We start from the raw sequence: 20,866 nt of genomic DNA, 5'->3' as shown, positions 1-20,866 counted from the left end.
TTGCGCGCGATGCGTTTGTAATTTGCGGTGGAAATACAAGTTCATTGCCAGTGTAAATAGCAACAATGAAATGATCATGTTACAACGCTTGTGAGCCAGGGCAAATATCAGGATTGCGATTTTGGTAAACATGGATGACCTGAATATGTTTGGAACCAGGTAGATTGAATTATCATTAAAACTTTGAATTTTTGGAAAGCAGAAAGCAGAAAATAATCAAACTAATAATATTTATTATGTTTTTTATATATTTAGTTGCAAATTAAGTGGATTAAAAAGTGAAAAAGCTAAAAAATTAACCGATGACGAATTGGACCGTACTTTGAAGGAAAATCGAACCAGAAATCCAAAAGTGGAGTAAGTCCACATTAAATAATCCACAAATAAATAAATATTTTACTAAAAATCAATTTTAGGAATTTATTTCGTTTCTTGGACGAAGTAGACTCCACAAATGCAAAATTAGCAGACAATTTAGCAGATTCGATAAACATAACAAAAATTCAAAAAGATTTGTCAATTTTGCGGCAGGAAAACTGCGAAATAAGCAAAAATCAAGAGAATAAAATTAAGCAGCTTCGAGAGCAGAAATTGAAACTAGACGAGCAGGTCCAACGCCACCAAAAGATGATCGATGAAGTAATGCTTGATAAGGTAGCGCTAAACAAACGCTGCGAAGAGCTCCTCGCCGAGTCGTTAACTCGCGATATCAAATACAAAAACAATCTGAAGGCCATGGAGGAGAGGCACGCCGAGGAGTTGCGGCGCGCCAAAGAGTTGCTGAAAGCTGCCAAAGCAGAATGGGCCACGTCAAAAGAAAAAGTGAAAAAAGTAAAACAAAAAACTATTGTGTTCATAATTTCACACCTTTACTTCTTCTTTTTTTATTATTTTTTAGGTGCCATCGGTTAAGTGTATTGAGAATGAACTTTTAGCCCTCAACGACCGATTTGCACAGAAAGAATTCGAGCTGCAGCGGAATCATGAGCAGGAAATTCGATTAGTTCGGCAAGAACTAGAAAAGGCCAAGGCAACCGAGCTGCAAATATTAAAAGAAAAACTCACGGCAGAGAAAGAAACGGCGCTGGAGGCAGAGCGCCAGCGTCTGCATGAACAACATCAGGAAGAAATAACTAAGATGACTAAACTACATGAAAGTCAAAAGCAGAGTTGGTCGAAGTATTTCGCTGATAGGGTCAAGGACTGCGAAGTGCGCGAGGCGCACGCACGCTCCGTACTGGATCAAGAGATCGAGCGAATCAAACAAGACACGGCGAGGCAAATCGAGGCGGTAAATGAACAACACCAGTTTGAGCTGGTGATTGAGAAGGATAAAATGAAGTTGCAGATGCAAAAATTCACGGTGGACGTGGAGAAGAAGCTGGAAGTTGTGATGCAGAAGAAGGAAATTGAGATTCGGAAACAAGTCATTTCCGAGCGAGATGTGCAAATTGAGAAGATCACCGAGGAGTTTCAACGTGTATTATCCAGAGAAAAAAGCAACTATCTTACGAATATTGCGTATTTATTTATTTTTTATTGAAAAAGTGAAAAAAATGTTATTTTTATTTAATTTACAGGGAATTAGTGGAGAAAAATAAAATAACTGTTAACAACTACGAGAAACAACTAACTGAATCAAATGATCTGAAAATCAGTACACACAAAGTTCTGCAATCACTACAAATTGAGTTAAATGATATAACTCAACAACTACAAACAAAAAACATGGTAATACTAAATATTTTTTACTCAAACAAAGTATTAATGCAATATTTTTAGGAATATAAAAACCTGCAAGCTGAGAAATGTTCAAAAGAACGAGAAATCAACGATTTGAAACAACAGGCTGAGTTTAACCAGCTAGCTCATTCCCAAGCAATTGAAGAAGTTGGTGAAAGGTACACTACTTTATAAAATGATTATCTGTATTTAAAAAATAACGATTTTTTTCTCTTTTGCTTTGCAGGGTGAAACAAACACTGGCATCTAAAGATCAACAGATCACATTGTTATCTGAAAAAGTAAAAGCTCTGCAGGCTGCTTTCAAAGAGCAGCTGAATAACGCCAGTCCAATCTAACTGCAAATATAACGTATAATCGTATACATCGAATAATTATAAAACATTTATTTTCGTCCAGTAAATATTAATATGAATCAATATACTGATCATTTAGTTTCTCAACCAGATTGTACTTTTGTATGCCTGTTGGGTGGGAACACCTGGTCCCATTCACTGTAGCGCTTCTCATTGAGATTCTCACGCATTACCAGCTTATTACCGATTTCCATGTATTTTTTATTTTTGGTTGTATATGGTTCCCACTTGGTGTTGTCGAGGATATCTGTAACGGTGGGAATAGGTTTGCCGGATTGGACGAAGTTCGCCCACAACGCGGTCATTTTCTGTAGCATGGTAGTCTCGGGATCACTCTCCTTGAAATCAGGGAAGCTGGTGGAGTGGAAGAGGTACATGAGGTCATCGCCGTTGACGACTCCGTATGGTGTGCTGTTGTTGGTTGTTGGGTCGTAGAAGTTGCTGTATTTGCCAGCGTAAGTGAAACTGTAGTAGAAGACACTCTCGTTGCTCTTCTCGGCGATTACATTGGCGGCATGGTTCACGCCATAACCAACAATGGCATCAGTGAAGAACTAAACAATAAATTATAATAATAAAATATTTAGTTTTGAATAATAAGAGAATACTTACTAAAGCTAATTTAGAAAGAGATGAATTATCGATTTTAGCATCCTGCAAGTAGAAGGTCCTTAAAGCCTTGGAAATGATTTTTGAATTTTCAGTCTCCTTCTCGTACATGAAAACTTGCGGTGCGTATTTCTCAAATTCATTGTCCATGAGTTGTAGTTCCGTATCATTGTTGGTCAGACCTACAGAAACAAAAACAACACAAAAATAAACTTTTGAGACTAAAATTTTGTCTGGATAATAATTACAGAAAGCTTTGCATCCAAACTCGTCTTTTGTAGATCCAATCAAAACAGGCACTTTATTCAATTTCTCCTGAGCAATGAGTTCCAGCGGGTGGGCAGTTAGGAACCGCGATTGTACAAAGTCTTCTTCAATGGTAGGCAACCACAGATAGTGCGGGTCCTCTGTACTTACTAAAACTTTCAGATCTACATTGTGATCGGTGATCTCCTTTACTGTTTTTCCTCGCAGACACTTAATCAAATTAGCGGTGGAGTCAATCGGGCAGCTTAAATGTTTCGCCAGTTTCTGGATCACATCCAAATTGTTGTTGGAGATTGGGACGTTACCGAATGCAGAGCCACTCATAATGATAGCCTTATTGAACAAACCTATCAAAAAACAACAAAATTATTTGCGATTAAAAAATGATTATTACTAAGTATACCTTTAGATAAAGGTGAGACTAAGTGCAAAGAAACACTGAAAGCTCCAGCTCCATGTCCTGCTAGAGTGACCTCATCAGCATCACCACCGAAGGCAGCAATGTTTGCTTTGACCCACTTCAAAACTTCAACTTGATCCTTCATCCCATAGTTGCCAGTGCCTTCTTTATCGCCGGTATTCAGGAAGCCAAGTGCGCCCAGGCGGTAATTCGCCGTCACCAAAACTATGTCTTGATCCAAGAGATAGTGTGGGCCTAGAATGGTGCTCATTCCAGACTTGTTTGTGAAGTCACCTCCGTGAAAGAAGACAATAACTGGACGTTTTGGATTATCGTTACCTTTATTAAGCTAAATAAAGTGAATTAAGTAAAAAAGTCTAAATGTTTGTAACTTAACAGTACCTTTGTTGTGTAGACATTCAAAAGTAGGCAATCTTCACTGGTAGGCTCCAAATAAGGTTGTGGACACGCAGGGCCATCCTGTGTCGCATTATACACTCCTTCCCATTTTTCCGGCGCTTGCGGAGGCTGGAATATATCAACAATATTGATCAGTATTCAACTCCTTTGAAATCCGTGAACTTGGAGAAGCGGGTAAGGAAAAAACACGAGGAGCAGTCTGCGCTCGCACGCAGTGATCTGTTTGTAATCGAGTTATGCAGGGAGGAAGCGAATGATAATTACTTGGAATCTGAGTTCGTTGATGGGCGCCTTGGCGTATCTGATGCCGCGGAAGGCGTAGATGTGCTTGCCGAGTCGAGAGTTTATAATGGAGCCCTGGATGTCGCCCAGCGGGGAGGCGATCGTCGGGTAAGCGCTGTGCAAACTTGTCGTTTTGCTCACCGGCACACCGTAGACGCATGCGAGCAGCGCGTAGAAGGCGAACGCAATTTGCCCAAGTTTACACATTTTTCTTGGCTGAAATTAATTCCACCTAGACATTCCCACAGTCACAAAACTTATACTAACTGTATGTCTCTATGGATTGCTAGCATATCTAACATGACACTATTTAGTTACAGTTTCGTGCATGAAATAATTCGAATAATTAAGTTTTATCCGATTTTCAATGGAGAATACTCACTATTCACTACAAGCAGCAGTTGTCTGGACATCAAGTTTGGACAACAAACCACGAACTGGGTCATAGGTATCCAAGATTTGCTTTTATACCCGCGTTAACCATCAGCTTGTTATCTTACAATTGCCATGATTTTTTAAGCATCAATATTATCCAATTGATGTTTCTTTTGATGCGAGTCAAACAATTTGGAATATTCCAGCAACCAACTTCACGTTTCACGTCTCACGACGTGCCAATGCACAGTTTTAATAATAAATTATAATAAACGATTACCGCAATGACATATTGTAAGTTGATTGTTCAGGAAGGTGATTTTCTCATGAAGTGATAAAAGTGCGTGTCAAACAAATTATTGAACGCACTGTATGTTTGCGTTGCTAATGTCCACGACAAGGGCCAATTTTCCAATTTGGAATATCATCCGACCCGTTCAATATTAAGATATTGCATCCGTTTGCGACCTATCACAAACAAATTACGATTAGCACACTAAATTGCCGCTCAAATTGCTTCAACGAGTTCCAACAAACGCTGCTATCTCAACTTGTGCAAACATCAATCAACTACAAGCCGAAATAATCCATCAAAGGCACGTCGTGATTTCTGCAAGTTTCAAAGCATAGAAAAAAATATATAAAAAGAGTTAAATATTGACTTTATTTTTATTTCGTAGTAACATTTGTGGCGAGTATAAAAAGGAGAAGAGATAAAGTTCAAGATAAGTTTAGAATTTTGTCTCTTTGAACATTGACTGTATGCAACCCAAGTTACAAGGAATAAAGTATGATTCCTACCAATAAATACTTATTTTCAATAAATGTTGCCAAAAGACACTGTGGAATGCAATTTTAAATAGTTTAAGAAAATTATTGACAGTTTCTTTGGCCGAATGTATGTAACATGACAAATTTCGGATGTGCTTGGATGCTGGCGCATTGTCATTGGAATTCTTGAAGGTAGATTTTCTCCAGGAGCTTATCCACTTGGATATCACGCGCTACAGCTTGCACAGTTTCTTCTAACAAGGTATCAGCAATTCTAAAATGTTTAATAAATCAATACTAATCGATCTGTATTAATAAAACCTACCGTGAGATGATTAACCATGCACAAAAGTCAGGACTCCTTTGATAAAGGAAACTCGCTTTAGCATCGGTATGAAATTGCAGTTTATATTCAATCAATTTCAAAATTTGTTCTTTTGGCAGGATTGACAGTAAAGGAAGATCTTTCCCATTCATTTTCTCGGTGAAGTGCGGTTGTCTCACCGGAACTTTCTTGAGTTTCAGCTGTTTCAACGGTGATTTCCCCTCAACCAAATGCTCTTTCTCTTTATAAATCAACTCATTGGAATCCGTGCATTGGGTAATACTCAAACTGCTCAGCTTCCGCAGAAGTTGATTATTTGGATCCATCATTTGTATCTGTGCCATAACATCACTGCATCCTTCATCCGACTGCGCCTCTTTCACGCAGAACAACTTTGCATTGTCAGGGCCAGTCACAGAAATCGTCCGGCTGAAACAAGCGTAGAAGAAAATGTGTTTTCATCAATTTCAAGCATCTCCCGATGAAATTGTGCGAATCACAGCGTTTTGATTTTCGATGATGTTTCTCGAAATTGAGGCGTGCAATGTTTAGATTCGGTAAATTTATCGGACGGCGTGTACACCAGACGCACATAAATGTAAATCCGAACGTATTATTAGACTTTATTTTACTTATACATTTTTTTGGCAAACGACAAGCTGCAAAACAGAGAGCTCCGAGCTGTTTGCACCCAACACCAGCGACCGTGTGCAAGTCACACCCACGTTCAGTCATTGCCATATGTCCATCAGAATTTTCTAATTTGTCGGTGAAATTGTTCGATTCTAATGAGAAAATTCACCATGTACGTTGAGCATGATGAATGCAAAGCACCGACCTATTGTGCACTCTCAATCCCGGACCCAATTATATATCATATTTTCGTTTTTCGGCACATCGCCAAATGATGAAGTCGAACGCCACAACTCATTACCCAGAAGATGCGCACACATTTATGATTACACGTCCAGTTTGATCAATGCTATTAAAACCCTGTTAAATTGGAATTATCTTGATCTGGATCACTGTCTCATTTCGCTACACAACATTTATATATAAATATTTCACTTATTTCTCTTAAATCTAAATATTTTCAAACTGCCATAAATTACTTGGACCGCGTGTAATGATGTAAATATTTAAGTAGATTGCTGTGCTTCTCACATAGAAGATAGCCAATTTGCCGATACTAATTGGCAGATGGTCGGCAATGCTTAAACGAGATGGAACAGTTGTGAGCGCTTCGTGTCAATATTTTTCGAGCGCGTAAATCGGAGCACTTCGAGTTAAAAGCCATGTTGACTGTTTAATGTGTTTCTAGAGCATCAAATCATTTCTCTAGATACACGCTGAGGTTACATAAATTAAGCAGTGCAGCTTATAATATTTAGAATAAAATATCACCTGCTTATTTTTGGCTTTATGTATTATTTTGTCATCTGTTGAGATGTGTTAAAATGTCCAGAGACATTGTTGTTGCACACAGCGTGTTCGCAATTGAATATTGGATATATACAAACGTTGAAAGTGGAAATTTTCTTTAAAAATAGCAAACGCCGTGTGGTGGAAAACGTGTAGGCGCATGCTTTTTATATCATTCCTTCAGAACACGACGCATCAGTCTGTTCCACACTCCTGGACGTTGAGCATCAATTTTAAGTGCGGCTCTTTAACAATTTAAGCAATGGTAAGGCAAATTTTTGAATTTAATTACTTACTAGATGATATTAAGTATTTTTGAGTAATTTTTTTTCAAAGTAATGCATGTTTTAAAATATAATTTGTATAAATAAAATGACAAATGTATCAATTGCGAGTGTCCTGTGCACAAAACATTCACACAACCGTGGGTGTAATTTTATTACGCTTCGGCTGAAAATCTGAAATGTATGTCAGCTGTCCTGACGTGTCATTAATAATTTTCTATCTGCAGTTGTTCGCAAAGTAAGCATCTTTGTAGTTGGAAAACTAATGAATTGCAAAACAAAAATCTCGCTAACTTTGAACTAAAAATTAATTTTCACGTAATTTTAACGAATATAAACGTTGGTGGCCATCTGGTAACTGCTACAGATGATGATGATGATGATGCGTGTTTGTAACAAAGATGTTTGGATAGGAAAACTAGAACAACGTTTTTAAAAATTGACCGGCTCGCTCTCGAATTCTCTCGAGAGATCGCCTCACAGCCGGATGCCGCTTGCTGTCCTCGCTTGACCGGCTGAAATGCACGTTTTTTCGGTGAAAACCATGTTTGCGCGCGCTGTAAAAACATCTTTCCGCTATAAATAATCGTCGAGAATAAGCGCAACATGTCGACTTGTCAACGATAGCTGCGCCTACACAAGCCGTACTGTATTTGGCGACAGTGGTCGACACGGTTGTGAGTTGCCATAGCAATTCTCGGCGTAAATATGAAAAGGAATAAAAATCACTTTAATAATAGTCGTAAGTCATGGTGCGTACGTTCGATATCCGTTCCGAACAAAACGACGCCAAGTTGTGTGCCGAAATAAAACCGCTTTTATTCAGGATGTTAAAGATTGCGATTCAGATTGAGTGGAGGATTTTTTGAGGCCAAAATGTGAGTTTGATTCACAGATAATTTGCGTTGCATTGTTGTCCGAGCGATAACAGATGTTCTTACCTCTTGAAGGACTTCTTCGGGCTACTGTACGGAGTTGGAGTTCTTTGTAGTAAGCGCGTTTGTGAATTTGCATGGTGGATCAGACTGTTGACGAAGCCTTCAAAGCTCATGTTTGCAATCGGTTGCTGAAACTTGATTTCCAGCAATTGTTGAGTTTTCCGCGGTTTTGATACATCATTTGCTAACTTCTCTTCACCAACAATCTCCAGGAAATGATCTAGTATACAACCATATTCCTCAGTAGACATTGGCTGAAAAAATAAAAAAATTAAAGAGAATATTCAACTTGATGTTGATAATTTTGAGTTTTATGTGTTACAGGCGGACGCTGAGAAGAAACCCCAAGAGTGCGATCACTGCAAGAAGCCTATCGAAGGTAAATGCATCAACGCACTGGGCAAGGCCTACCATCCGATGCATTTTGTCTGTGACAAATGCAAGAAACCCATCACGGATAATGAGTTCCAGCAAAAGGATGGCAAGCCTTTGTGCATGAAAGATTACGAGGATATGCTACCCAAATGTCATGGTTGTAACAAGGTGATCCGCGAGAAGGTCATCAAAGGTATGGGCAAGGAATGGCATGAGGAGCACTTTGTCTGCAACCTCTGCAAGGAGAAACTCATTGGGCAGAGCTATGTGGAACGCAAGGGTAGGCCGATTTGCGAGAAGTGTTTCAACACCAACATTGCCGACAAATGCAAAGCCTGCGAGAAGATCATTGATGGCCCAGCCACTGTCGCACTGGATGCAAAATGGCATCCGGATTGCTTCAAGTGCAAGGTTAGTAACTAACAAACACTCAAAATGATAAAACTTTCTATTTGTTATGATTACACCTTTCAGAAATGCAAAAATCCCATCAAATGCGAAAAGATCAAGGTGGACACTGATGGTATGCCCATCTGTGACAAGTGTTAAACCTGCCCTACACTCGTCTTGCTTGGATCTCTGGATCAATATTGATTTCAAAGTTAAAGTACCAATCATCTGATGATCACGCCTAGCTTACTTACTATTTATTACGTTGTGTTTGTTTCCTTTGGTTAATTGTTTTTATAAATACAAGCAAATAACTGTCAGCTTACACACCTGAGTTCCTTTGGTGACGCGATTGAAGAATTCCTGAGCGTATCTCTGCATACTCTCTGTATCGCCATATTTCGGATCAACTAAGTTGTAACCTTGGTCAAAGGCAGTGTCCTCGACAAATGTGGATACATCACTGTCGATATCCATCACTCCCAATGGTTGAGAACGTCTTCTACTGGTAGGTCCCGCTTCCCTTGGAGATTTATTCAAATCAAGCGGCTCCACTTGTGGTATCCTCCTTCTACGGAGGAGCTTTGATGGAGCTTCCTCAGGTGTTGATACAGGTTGTGGTGGTGGGCGATGCTTGAAAGTAGCTGTTCTGTATTTTGAAGCCACTTGATACCTGGAAACCACAGTAGAAGATTATTATTTCATTTTTTATACTAAAGATTTCTATAGATACTTCTGTGGAGGTACATTCTTTGAAGAGCCATCTCTGGAAGAGCTATACATGGATAAACGCTTCTGGATTTGTTGTTCTGATGTGTTGCTTCCAGTGGTAACCGTACGACGTCTGGAATGTTGCGGAATTGTTGGAGCCATGCGCGTTGAGCACAACAGGGAATCATTGAGCATGTTGTGACAGACCTCAGATAGCAACTAACGAAAAAATCTTTAACTTTTTCTATAAACACTTTGCAAACACTTACATCGATCATAGTTTCTCCTACACAGGGTTTATCACATACGCTATTATACATTTCGTTCAACTTGATAATAAGGTCCAATAATTCTCGAAACTTTGGGGGCATTCCATTCAATGCGCCAGTTGGAAGGTGTTTTCTGTAAGCAGTCAATGCTTGGTAAATGGTGTTGTAAGCATTGTAAAATTTCTGGCCCAGAATGACAGAGTTGGTTGCCTTGTATGCGTTCCCCAGTGGATTCACAATGTTTTCAATTTCAATTTTCTAAAAATAATGTTTTAGAACCTCAAATTAACTCTAAATATAATCACATACAATCCGTATCAATTGGTAAAGAAAATGTCTGGAGAATCTGGAAATGAATGCAACGGTTCGTTTCTTTCTGCGTTCGAAATCCTCCCGTCCATCAGCAGGTTCAATCCCACATTCGAAAATGGACCTGCACTCCTTCAAAGCATTCAAACTCCGTTCGACCATACCTTTAAACTTCAGATCTGCGATTACTCTCAGTTCTCCAATCTCTGTTTTTGAACAATCATCCGAGGGTATTTCACTGGCGAAGGTGCTGTCCCTGTCACTCCGTTGGCTTGCGACTTTACTATCCTGAAACGATTCAGAAGGTGACTGATGATGATGGTGAGTTGAAGGTAGCGAAATTGCTTCGGAATGGAGGCGTGAGGAATAGGATTGTGACTGCATTTGTGAGGTGGATGATCTGGGTGCATGCGAAGTTGAATCTGTCCTTGAAGTGGAGGGTTTATTCTTTGGTGGGTTTCTTAACCTAATGCCCCTGCGATCTATTTCTTTTATGAAAGTTCTATAGCATGCCATGGACTTGTTTCTGCTGGATCTGTCGGCAACAGTGCTAGGTCTTGCCTTGTTTTTAATCTTTTCCAATTCGTTCAATCTGGCAACGCGTGCGGAGGGATAGTCAGGTTCAAAGCGGAAAGCTTTAATCCGCTCTTCGATATTTTGCGTCATTTTGTCGAATTCTTCATTTTGCGCACTCATATCACAATAATCATCGGAGGAATCAAAGCATGCAAATGTTTTCGGGGAGGGGTAAGGCAGAGCGTTTTTGATTACTACTACCTCATCTTGAATGGTGGGAGCCGTGGTATCCCCATCACTCTCGAAGTCCTCATTCCGCAGGTAATTACGTGGGTGTCTTGTGAATCTCGATGCATTCTGGACTGATGATGACGCTTCCGAGGAAGACATTGGAAGATTGAACGCCTCCTCAAGCTTTGTGCGGTCGGGCAGACTCCTAATCAGCTCCAGGATCTTTTTCGTTGATTTCTGTGTTCCAAATATTCAATTCAAGCGTTTGAAGCAACAGGATAGAAATGATATATAAATAATAATGATTAAAGGATGGTATGATCTTACTTGAACCAAAAAATCAATATTGTTCGAACCCTCGCCTTTAGGACGCAGCGACATTATGACCAACGATGGTGAAAAACCCGGGTTTCAATGAGCTGAATCGTCGACTAATACAGAAAAACCTGCACTGTATATGATTATGATCAATGAATAAAGCGATTGATGGCTGCGGAGTATAATGATTGTATAAAACGTGAAAAACACTGGTGTAGAAAAAATTGTAAATTGGGAGCGAGGAGGAACGATCACAAAAATACGTTTGACAGTTTTTTGTAGCTGTCATTCTTTGTTTTTACATAGCCACCTTGTTTAAATCACAAAATAAACAAATTTCTTTTTCGTCAATTTTCCACGGTTTTTATCCAAAAAAATGGCACTTTAAATACGGACAGCCAAGACCGTGACTAAAGTATTCTAGTCACGGGGTGGAGCTTGCGCATGCGCATTTGAAACTTAAAATATTTAATATACTATTCTTTTTTATTTCTTCAAGCAATAAAATAATGTTATAATTATAATCGAAAGTCAAGTAATTATCTATATTTTATGGCGTAATAAATAATTTCACAATAAATTAATTGCCGAAAGAACTTAAAGTCAACATGCACACACCCAACATTCACCTCGTTTCGTGTACATAATGCTATTTATATATAAATCAGCCATAGACGCCGGATAAACACGAAATGTGTCATTATATAATCACGCTGAGTTGTAAGTTTTACACACCACAATAAACTGATAACGACATTTCAAGATTAAATTTAGTCACATTGCAAGCAAACAAACCAATCAACTCTGTGACAAACACACTAATCTCGTATAATTCCTGCTAGGATTACTAGATTACCGATTGGACATACCCGTGTAGAAAAAAAACATTTTTCAAGAGTTTGTTTAATGTTGAATGACTTTGTTGTGTGCGAAGTGCTTGCATAGCAGTGCGTCTCTTTGACCAAATTAGTTTGCATTCGCATTAATCATTCCGTACGTGCACAGAGTATGCACTTTGCATACGTTTAATTACAGTGCCAATCAACTACGTAGGTATATATAATATTGAATTATTTTTAATAATGACCTCAGACGTGAAATTGCTGAGTATGAAGTCTTGTGGTTCGATTAATAACAATACGTACTCAAATATAAAAATATTGTTATCGCGTATGAGAGCATTGCGGTTACGATTTCGGCAAATACCCAGCTCTAATTAGATTGTTGCTGTGAAATGCGTATGAGTACGAAAAAAATGACGATTTTGATGGTTCGGTAGCATTTGTTTTCTCGGCGTGCTTTGTTCCGTAGACTTGTTGAAAAGTTGAAAAATCAAGTGTGCCGTAAATTCCTGTCGTTATGGGATCAAGAAACAAAAATAATCACAATCTCTACACACGTCGAAATTAGATAACGCGCCGGATAATCTCGTGTTCTCGAATCGAAGGTAAGCGGGTTTATTTTTGGCAAGATATTGTGGGAATTCGCATGAGGTGGCCGGGGTGCATTGGGGGCGCCGGTGATAAGACGCCGGCGCCTTCCAACGCCGCCGGCTCTCTCGTGCTGATTTCGCGATTTGTTAAATACGCGACCGCGTCCGCAGAAATCGGTATTCGTGCGCGACCCAGCTAAGCAGCCGCAATTGCGTTCGCGGTTTCAATCGTGTGCTCTGTTTCCAGCCAGCCATCGAAAATCCAGTACCAGCTTGTTCCAGCAGGACGTCGCATTGCAAAGCTGATTTAAGCATAACCCAAACCGAAAATAAATAAAAATGGTAAGTGACATTTCATTTTTTCTTTTCATTTTCGTTGCCTAGCAATTGAAAGTAAAAACATAATTAATTCAACACATGCAACGCATACTTGTAATACAGGTCAATTTTGTTTAACTAAACTTAAAGTGAAAAAGAATTACTCTTAAAACACGCATGATTAATGTCGGTAGTTAGATTTTTATTTTTAACCAGTCATGTTGAACTTGAAGTTTATTTGATGTGCGTGCTGCTTGACGATAAATGTTTATCGGTTCTGCGGCGATGGGACCGCCATGCCCGAGACTCACCGGCACCATCATCACGCTGATGGCTTTTGGACGAATTCATTTTCACCTTGTTTCCGATTCGAGCCCGTCGCGGCTCCTATTACCGGAAAGCAATGCTTCGTCTCGCATAATTTATACAAAACTTATAAATAGCGAAACATAGCGCATTGCTCCCAACAATGCTCTGCGCACCGCGCGAAATTTCACATTCGTCCTTGGCGAAGTCAATAATGCACGCACGAATCTACTATGAGTACGCGTATGATAACATTGACTTGTTATTGTTATTAGAAAAGTCCACAAGCATTGTTTCTTTTTGTTTTTGGTTACAATGACGCGAATAATCACCGAATTTTTTTTATCATTTGTCTATTTCTAACGTTTTGTAGAAATAGGTGTGAAATGATTGTGTGTGCACTTTCACCTTGCTCGAAAAAATTATGGACACGATTTGCGACACTGACGATGATGACTCACCGTCACCGTGTTTGCTCTTGTTGTAGTGAGGAGAATGATGTAATGCGCTGCGGGTCTAATATTACTGCACCGCATCAAATTGCAAATATTTACCGAGCACACTCTAACTACATACCTAAATATTATGAGTTTCGTGTATAGGTATTACATTCAAAAATATCCTCATTGGAATTTGAATATTCTAGGTTATGATTTGTGACACCTGCAATCAGCCCATCGAGGGCAAGTCCGTTTCTGCACTGGGCAAAAACTACCACCCCGAGCATTTCGTGTGCAATATTTGCAAGAAACCCATCACTAACTCGACTTTCCATGAGATTGATGGTAAACCGGTGTGTGATGCGGACTTTGAGGCCACGTGCCCCATTTGCGCCACCTGCTCGAAGCCCATTCTAAAGAACTCCTTGATCGCAATGGAGAAGTACTACCACCCGGAGCATTTTGTCTGCTCCCTGTGTAAGACCCAGATCACCAGCAAGGAATACCATAATAGGGATGGTGCACCTGTTTGCAATGCGTGCTTCTTGGAGAAGGTGGCGGATAAGTGCAAGGGTTGCGGGGAGCCGATTCCAACACGTGCGACAGTTGCTCTCAATGCTAAGTGGCACCCGGAATGCTTTAAGTGCTCGGTAGGAATAATAAAACTTAGAAAAAAAAAAGATTTTCATGACTAAATTTTTTTTTTACAGAAATGCAACAAGGCCATTAGTTCGACATCTTTCAAGGTGGATTCGGCTGGTCATCCACAATGCGAGAATTGCTAAATTTCTATGATCTACTGCTTTCTTTAAAACAAAAAAAAACTAAAATTTTGGCTAAAAAATTTCTTTGAAATTAATCCTTTTCGAACCCTGTTCAAAATTAACCTTGCACGTATTCCTAATTGCTCATAGCACCTTGAGTCCTCCAAAACAAACGAAAACTAAACATGAAGTTGATACAAGCAATTTGTTATTTGAAATAAATTTACTGTGCACTTACTTTTTGTCTTTTCTTGTCCTTGCCACAGCAGTAAACCTCCACCAATAACTCCATTGCCATTCGAGTAATTTTTCTTCCCTGCTCACAAATTAATCACTAATTAACTCCATCATAAGAAACACGAGCGCCTGTGATTAATGCCACATGAATACACACAATAAACACAATGCGCATAATGCCGGCATGCTCAGCAAATGTTTGTGTTGAGTTCGGCGTGTGTCAGCTGTGCGGTCGGCATGGCAACCTCACTGATGCACAAAACGCATTCTCCCCTATAAATATTCGAGCGGCGGCCATGAAGCCCTACCTCTTTCCGCATCGACCAAACACCGACACCTCAGTAACACCGGCTCGTAGGAAATTATTGTGAATCTCGACTGGATTTGTGAAGGTGTATGTCCGAATAGAAGCTGACGTGGTGGTCGTTTGGAGTTAGGCTTTCAGATCCCACAAACTTTGAAAATCTTCAAAGGTTTTGAGCACGAAGGAGAAGAATCGCACGAAGGTGGGGCTGTTACTGGGGTGTCTAATGCGAGACTACCGAGAGCGGGGTCCGGGCCCCGTACTCGCTCCGCGGAAGACGTCCAGAGTGAACACCATCGTGCTACCACCCATCGACTTGAATGATCACACCACGTTGTTTGACAGTGAACTGCTCGAACTGCTCGTAAGTAGCGCTTATATAGTTTTCTTAGTGGATGACGAACATCGCATGAGGGTTGAAAGCTAAATATAGCGCACTGGTCACTTTTGTAAACAGGGTAGACTAAATTTAAACTATTCTCAAATTAAAAATTAAATTTTACACATTCAGACAGTGTCAGTTGAGTTTATGACAATAATTTTGTTATGTTAAGGATTTAACGTGTTTTTCAAAGTTAAACAATCATAAAAGTAGATAATTTATTGATATTATGATCTATCTTGGTGTGCCAGTATAAAATAGTCTTCCTTTTGGTTAAAAATTCACTCGTAATAAATTCTAGAGTCAATATTTAACCAACTTTTGAATTGGTTGTGAGGGGATCCCATGAGATCACCTGTTTGATCACACAATATCATAATTTTGGCACTTTAGCAAAATATTCTTGACTTTTGTAAATTGTAAATAAACAGTTTTTGCTGATCTCAGAATTTATATGAAGACGATATATTTATAAGATGATCTAATTCCGTGCGAAAATATGGTGTGATGGTCTCACCTCAAACGTAATGATTTTACAAACCGGCCGGTGTTATTGTCATAACAGCCACACATTGCCTTGGTCACGTACGGTATTGTTTGAAACCGGTGTGCACTGAGCATGATTCAAACCGGCGGCGTGCGTCGCGCGCGCTCTCCGCCGCCACCGCCTGTGGCATAAATCAATAAAACATGCACTGCTGCCGCGCCGACCGGCCCGCGACGCAAAAGCTTGGCGTAGGCGTCGTCGCTCGCACGCTGCTCGCGCGCTGTGACTAACCGAAAAACACGTAATGCACAAAAAATAATCCCGATTGAATTGAGACTGCACCGCGTGCACAGTGCGTCGAGAGTGTCCGCGGATAAGTGAGGCCATCATCGTCGCCTGGCGGCTGGGAACTTAGCGAATCTGTGAAAAGGCGCGCGTTGTCAGCGATAACACTCGCCGCTGCCGACGCACAGGACGAATCCAATATGGCTTCCAAAGTGATGGTGAAAATGCCGGTGCAGGCGTTCGCCGGCACCACACAGGTTAACTTAACACTTTGCACAATTAAATCTAATCAAATTTTTAACTGTTTCCTAATCAAGTTTCAGAATACAAATATGTGAGTTGAATATTATATTATGCTTTTGTATGCAGGTGAAGAGTAAGAATGGTCCGAGTGAGGTGATGCCCATGCCGAGGAACACCGACATTCGATCGCCAGATTCCAGCGGTAATCTGAGCACGATCGCAATTGGCAGTGTAAACAGCACGCCGCCAGTCGCGAGCCCTGTGACGGTGAGCAACGGTACGGGCGATAATCGTGTCGGACAGCTGGAGCAGAATATCAAATATCTGCAGGAACAACACGCTTTGATGCTTACCGGCTTGCATCATGAGATCGATTGTTTGCGGCACAGGAATCGCGGTAAAAAATGCAAATAAAATAAATACAACGAGGTTAATTGTTTCAATTTCACAGAATTACAGTTCCAGTTGGTTTTTGTCAAGGGAACCAATGCCAGCACGCCATCATCGCCGGAGGACGATAAACCGAAGGTAAAGAAATAAGGCGAATCGTTAAACTTTAATTACGATTGCTAAAAAATCATGTTTATGGCATTCCAAACTTTTACTTTTGTTTGTATTTATCATTTTGGTAGCATCAATGTTTATGGGTCAAGAAACAAACAGAACACGAATGTATCGTCATTAAAATCTATGCTAGTCGAATTAACTACATTCTGGGCAATCAAATAATTATAAATAAATATCATGCATGCCACAAAAATATTTATTCATTATTAATGCTATGAAAGTAATCGTGATTTAGCAATTTGTGACCTGAGATTTTGTAATTTTGCGAATTTCATGTGTTAATTATTTTTTTTAATTTTTAGTTATACAGCAACAGTCCAAAGGTGCTCAATGTCGTCCCACTGCAGGTGGAGATATTGGAAAAAGAGCTCGGGGAGATGAAGATACAATTACAAGAGTCCGAATGTCGCAATGTCTACCTCTCTGCTATCGTCGATGAACAGAAGAAGTTAGTAGTATTTATTTAAATTTAACAAAAAATAATTTATTGTGATTTTTCTTCAGGAAATTAGAGCGATATGAACGTGATCGTGAGCGTGAACGTGAAAGAGGTATCCAACCCGATCCAGAACTCCTCCGTAAACTGGACGACGCCGAATCTCTCATTCGTCGTCTCCGCCGTGAGAACTCCGACCTCCGCAGAGAGAACGCCGCCGCCACGGTGGCGGCAAGCGCGACTGTTGCATTCCCCCAACCGCAGCAACAACGCGATTACCATCAGTCACGCAACAACGGCTCACGCCGTCGTGGTGGCAATGGTGGTAACACTGGCAGCAGTGTTGTTGGCGGTAGCACCGCCGGTGCGAATCCATCAGTGAGCACTGCAAATGTATCCGGCGCAGGCGGGGGTGGTGCTAACGGGCAATCATACCGCCCGAATTGGTTCCCGCCGTTGCACACACAGAACTACTGGCAGCAACAGAACCGCCCGCAGGCATCGCACGTCGACAGCCTGCCGCAGCTGACAACCGGTGGTCACCATGTGGTGTACCCCTCACAGCAGGGACCGATGCATGGCAGGCGTGGTGGTAACTCAGGTACTGGTGGCAACAACGCCGGGAATAACGCAGGTAACAACGTCGGCGGGGGCGGTGGCGGTAACAACAATCATTACCAATACCATCCGAACGGCGAGCGTAAGTATCGCGGGAATCAACCAAACCGGGGCCAAAAATCCTCCTAAGACCTTAGGGGGGCTTGAGCGTAGCGCCGAGTATCTGTTAACGTCGTCGTTTCTCCGAACTCACGAATCTTGATTCGATTTACTGATATATACCGCTTTCCGTTTTTTGTTTTCTCTTCTTGACACGCCGCACCCGGCGGCAAGTGCCCGCAAACGAATTGCCCAAAAAATGGCGGAGGAGAGTAATCAACGGCTAGAATAAAAAACTAGGAAGTAATTACCTACCACAGGAAACATATTAAACAGGACCACTTATTTATCGATGTTGCTAACACCCAAAAATAGATCCAGTGCAGCGAAATTGCCGCCGGATATCGAAAGAACGCGCGAACCAGTTTGGGTTTCACCTACCGAAATAGAACGCATACAGATTCCATGCATAGTTTATGTCGGCTGAACCATAGTGTAATCTTCCTGAGTAAAAAAAAAACACTAAACATAAAGAAAAACAAAAACGAAACATAAAAATATGTAATTGTGATATGAATCTTACTATATATGATAAATGATACTATGATAACTAATTAATACGTGTTTTCGATTGTATATCATTAATACAAAAAGCTTTACATATTATACCTTATAACAAAAAGTGAAAAACGAAAAAAAAAATTACAAATACGAACAAATACGTGAAAATTACCAGTGGATAGATCAAAAACGACAAATTAAATAGACGAAATGATTTTATGCTTTGTCTGTGAACAAAATTTTCAAAGAAAAACTAAAGTTAATTATTTTTATCTCATGATGTTAGTTAGTCTGATGTTTTATGTCTGGCGGACAGAGCGGAATATGTGGTGGTGGACAGCAGTTTGGTATAATTAAACTATCTAGTTGATATTATTTGTTGTTGTTTAGATAAAATGACGAACGGACCGAAACAAATTTCCGCGCACGCCGCGGAATACTTATTTGAACGAGAAGGAGTTGTTGATGACTAAAAAATGTTTAGAGCCTATACGTATATTTAATATTGATTATTCAAACGCCATATGTACTAAATACTATATCAGTGTTAACAATACAAGCATCAGTTTAAGATTTTCGTCATGGATTTATCTGATCAGTTCAAGAGATGGATCAAATTCAATCACAAGCGTAACATTGCAATTTTGTAAGCGGGTAATCTTAACCTCCAAGGCACAAATATTGACTGTATTGTTTAAATGTTGGGGCGATGTTTTGAGTTCAGTAATGAGGCGATTAAAGGTGTTTATCTATGTAGTTTTGAACGGTTCTGGGAAGGCATTCGAAGTTATGTGGCCATAGTTACATTTGAAATTCTCTGTCTATAATAAAGTCTCGAGCGCTCTGTAAACTCTACTGTAAACTACTACTGTAAACTTCTAAAGAATCTAAAGTGTAATTTAAAATTGAGATTCAACGATTCCACTGATCTATGGCTCTATCTGTAATACCGTTTTGTGAATATAAGCGATACGAAGGTTATCTTCATCTATATGTATCCAGTTTAAGAGTACTGACAAACGGTGGTTATTATTGCGGATTCACAACCCGAATGGTTGACTTCAGATTGTTTTTGTTTTTGTTTTTGTTTGATTTTTGAAGGAAATTACTATTGTACTATTATTATATTTATTATAAATTATATACAACATATTGTATTATTTATTATATTGATGAGTATTATTAATAAAATGCATTAGACCAAATATCAGCAATGGTTGTTTGATAGTTTATGAGTGTATCATCGGTGAATAAGTGTAGAAATTATTCCTATATTTATGATTATACGATTGAATGTTTATCGTGACTTCTCAGGTTTTAATTTAGTGTTTGGGATTGATTATACATTGATTATATTCCGACGAGTTATTGTTATGACTAGTGTCTTTTACTAAGGTGTTTGTGTTCGGTGTGATTCTGATACCTGCAAAAGTAAACAAATAAACTGCAAGCGAACGTTTTTATGTTGGGATGTTGCGGTAATGTTGCTATAGTGTATTATTTTTATTTTGAAACTGCATCTTACTGCCATCTTCTGGGAATTTAGCGAAGTATCAACAAAATGTTTTGTTGTGTCAGTAACTTGTGTATTGGTAAAATGATCAATTTGCAACAAGATTTAACTGCTTGCGTCTTCTTCACGGAGTCATCCTATTAACTGGTACCCTTATTATTAGCGACGTATTTCCTCCTTAAGTTTTTTTCTCTGCTGATGCCGCGGAGGACAAATCCAAGATGGCGGCTAATCCACCGCGATTATTTACTTAGTCTTGGCGTTGACTCTTTGGTGCGGGTTAAAGTTACTCAACAAATGTGCTCAGCATTCGAATTGTTTATCTTTACCAAGCTGCTTGATTGCAGTCGTTGGCGGGTTTTTAAATCAATGTAATTCTATAAAATTCTATTCCTATTCATGTAAAATTATTAATAATTATTAATTGCAGCTCACGAGTTAAATGTCAACTTCGCTTCGATACGTATACTCATCATAGTCGCGATGTTATTCGGATATATTCTTATCACTAGTCTGAACGCTGTGCTTGTTTCCCAATTGACAAATTTGGCTGTGGTGGCTCCTATTGATAATCTGGATGATGCCGCTGTCAAACGCACGCATTCGTTGTGTTTACGCAATAA

The 20,866-nt window shown here is 39.7% G+C and overlaps 5 protein-coding genes and 1 long non-coding RNA gene across 8 annotated transcripts; 4 read left to right on the top strand and 2 right to left on the bottom strand.

The window, feature by feature from the left end:
* Positions 1-422: 422 nt before the first annotated feature.
* Positions 423-1,782, top strand: LOC135793712 (trichoplein keratin filament-binding protein-like). The gene is made up of 3 exons (XM_065304784.1): positions 423-831; positions 899-1,521; positions 1,581-1,782. Exons 1-3 carry the CDS (start codon positions 628-630, stop codon positions 1,780-1,782), a joined length of 1,029 nt encoding a protein of 342 aa, XP_065160856.1. The 5' UTR covers positions 423-627.
* On the top strand, positions 1,782-2,186 carry LOC135797349 (uncharacterized). The gene is made up of 2 exons (XR_010549517.1): positions 1,782-1,901; positions 1,970-2,186. It is a non-coding gene; the product is annotated as an uncharacterized lncRNA (long non-coding RNA).
* Positions 2,077-4,560, bottom strand: LOC135797307 (esterase E4-like). Of its 2 annotated transcripts, none has more exons than XM_065309588.1 (7): positions 4,460-4,560; positions 4,060-4,293; positions 3,778-3,903; positions 3,379-3,724; positions 2,957-3,322; positions 2,712-2,890; positions 2,077-2,653 (listed from the first exon to the last, which is right to left on the bottom strand). In XM_065309588.1, the coding sequence occupies exons 2-7, from the start codon at positions 4,282-4,284 to the stop codon at positions 2,183-2,185; spliced, it is 1,713 nt and encodes a 570-aa protein (XP_065165660.1). In that variant the 5' UTR covers positions 4,285-4,293; positions 4,460-4,560; the 3' UTR covers positions 2,077-2,182. The 2 variants fall into 2 exon arrangements, with proteins under 2 accessions (XP_065165660.1, XP_065165669.1); XM_065309597.1 differs by having other exon boundaries at positions 4,060-4,309; positions 4,460-4,508.
* A 537-nt stretch (positions 4,561-5,097) lies between these two features.
* Positions 5,098-15,608, bottom strand: LOC135797341 (uncharacterized). The gene is given in 9 exon segments (XM_065309642.1): positions 5,098-5,497; positions 5,549-5,977; positions 8,196-8,446; positions 9,288-9,630; positions 9,691-9,842; positions 9,845-10,195; positions 10,247-11,230; positions 14,810-14,887; positions 15,117-15,608. Coding segments are annotated over 9 exon segments (2,700 nt in total). The 5' UTR covers positions 15,129-15,608; the 3' UTR covers positions 5,098-5,397.
* LOC135797328 (transforming growth factor beta-1-induced transcript 1 protein-like) lies at positions 12,599-14,808 on the top strand. 2 transcript variants are annotated; one of them, XM_065309629.1, is made up of 4 exons: positions 12,599-12,758; positions 12,991-13,085; positions 14,014-14,457; positions 14,518-14,808. In XM_065309629.1, the coding sequence occupies exons 2-4, from the start codon at positions 13,083-13,085 to the stop codon at positions 14,590-14,592; spliced, it is 522 nt and encodes a 173-aa protein (XP_065165701.1). In that variant the 5' UTR covers positions 12,599-12,758; positions 12,991-13,082; the 3' UTR covers positions 14,593-14,808. The 2 variants fall into 2 exon arrangements, with proteins under 2 accessions (XP_065165701.1, XP_065165691.1); XM_065309619.1 differs by lacking the exon at positions 12,599-12,758 and having other exon boundaries at positions 12,784-13,085.
* Positions 15,609-16,204: 596 nt separating the features above from the next.
* Positions 16,205-19,935, top strand: LOC135797319 (circumsporozoite protein-like). The gene is made up of 5 exons (XM_065309608.1): positions 16,205-16,523; positions 16,636-16,906; positions 16,961-17,037; positions 17,379-17,524; positions 17,581-19,935. Exons 1-5 carry the CDS (start codon positions 16,467-16,469, stop codon positions 18,257-18,259), a joined length of 1,230 nt encoding a protein of 409 aa, XP_065165680.1. The 5' UTR covers positions 16,205-16,466; the 3' UTR covers positions 18,260-19,935.
* Positions 19,936-20,866: the final 931 nt, after the last annotated feature.

Source organism: Atheta coriaria, unplaced genomic scaffold (assembly GCF_025399875.1).
Source record: "Atheta coriaria isolate IRGN ID8LTWV9N9 unplaced genomic scaffold, Caltech_Dcor_3.1 hic_scaffold_1_pilon, whole genome shotgun sequence".
Taxonomy (NCBI): Eukaryota; Metazoa; Arthropoda; class Insecta; order Coleoptera; family Staphylinidae; genus Dalotia; species Dalotia coriaria.
This window is presented reverse-complemented; position numbering and strand designations above follow the sequence as displayed.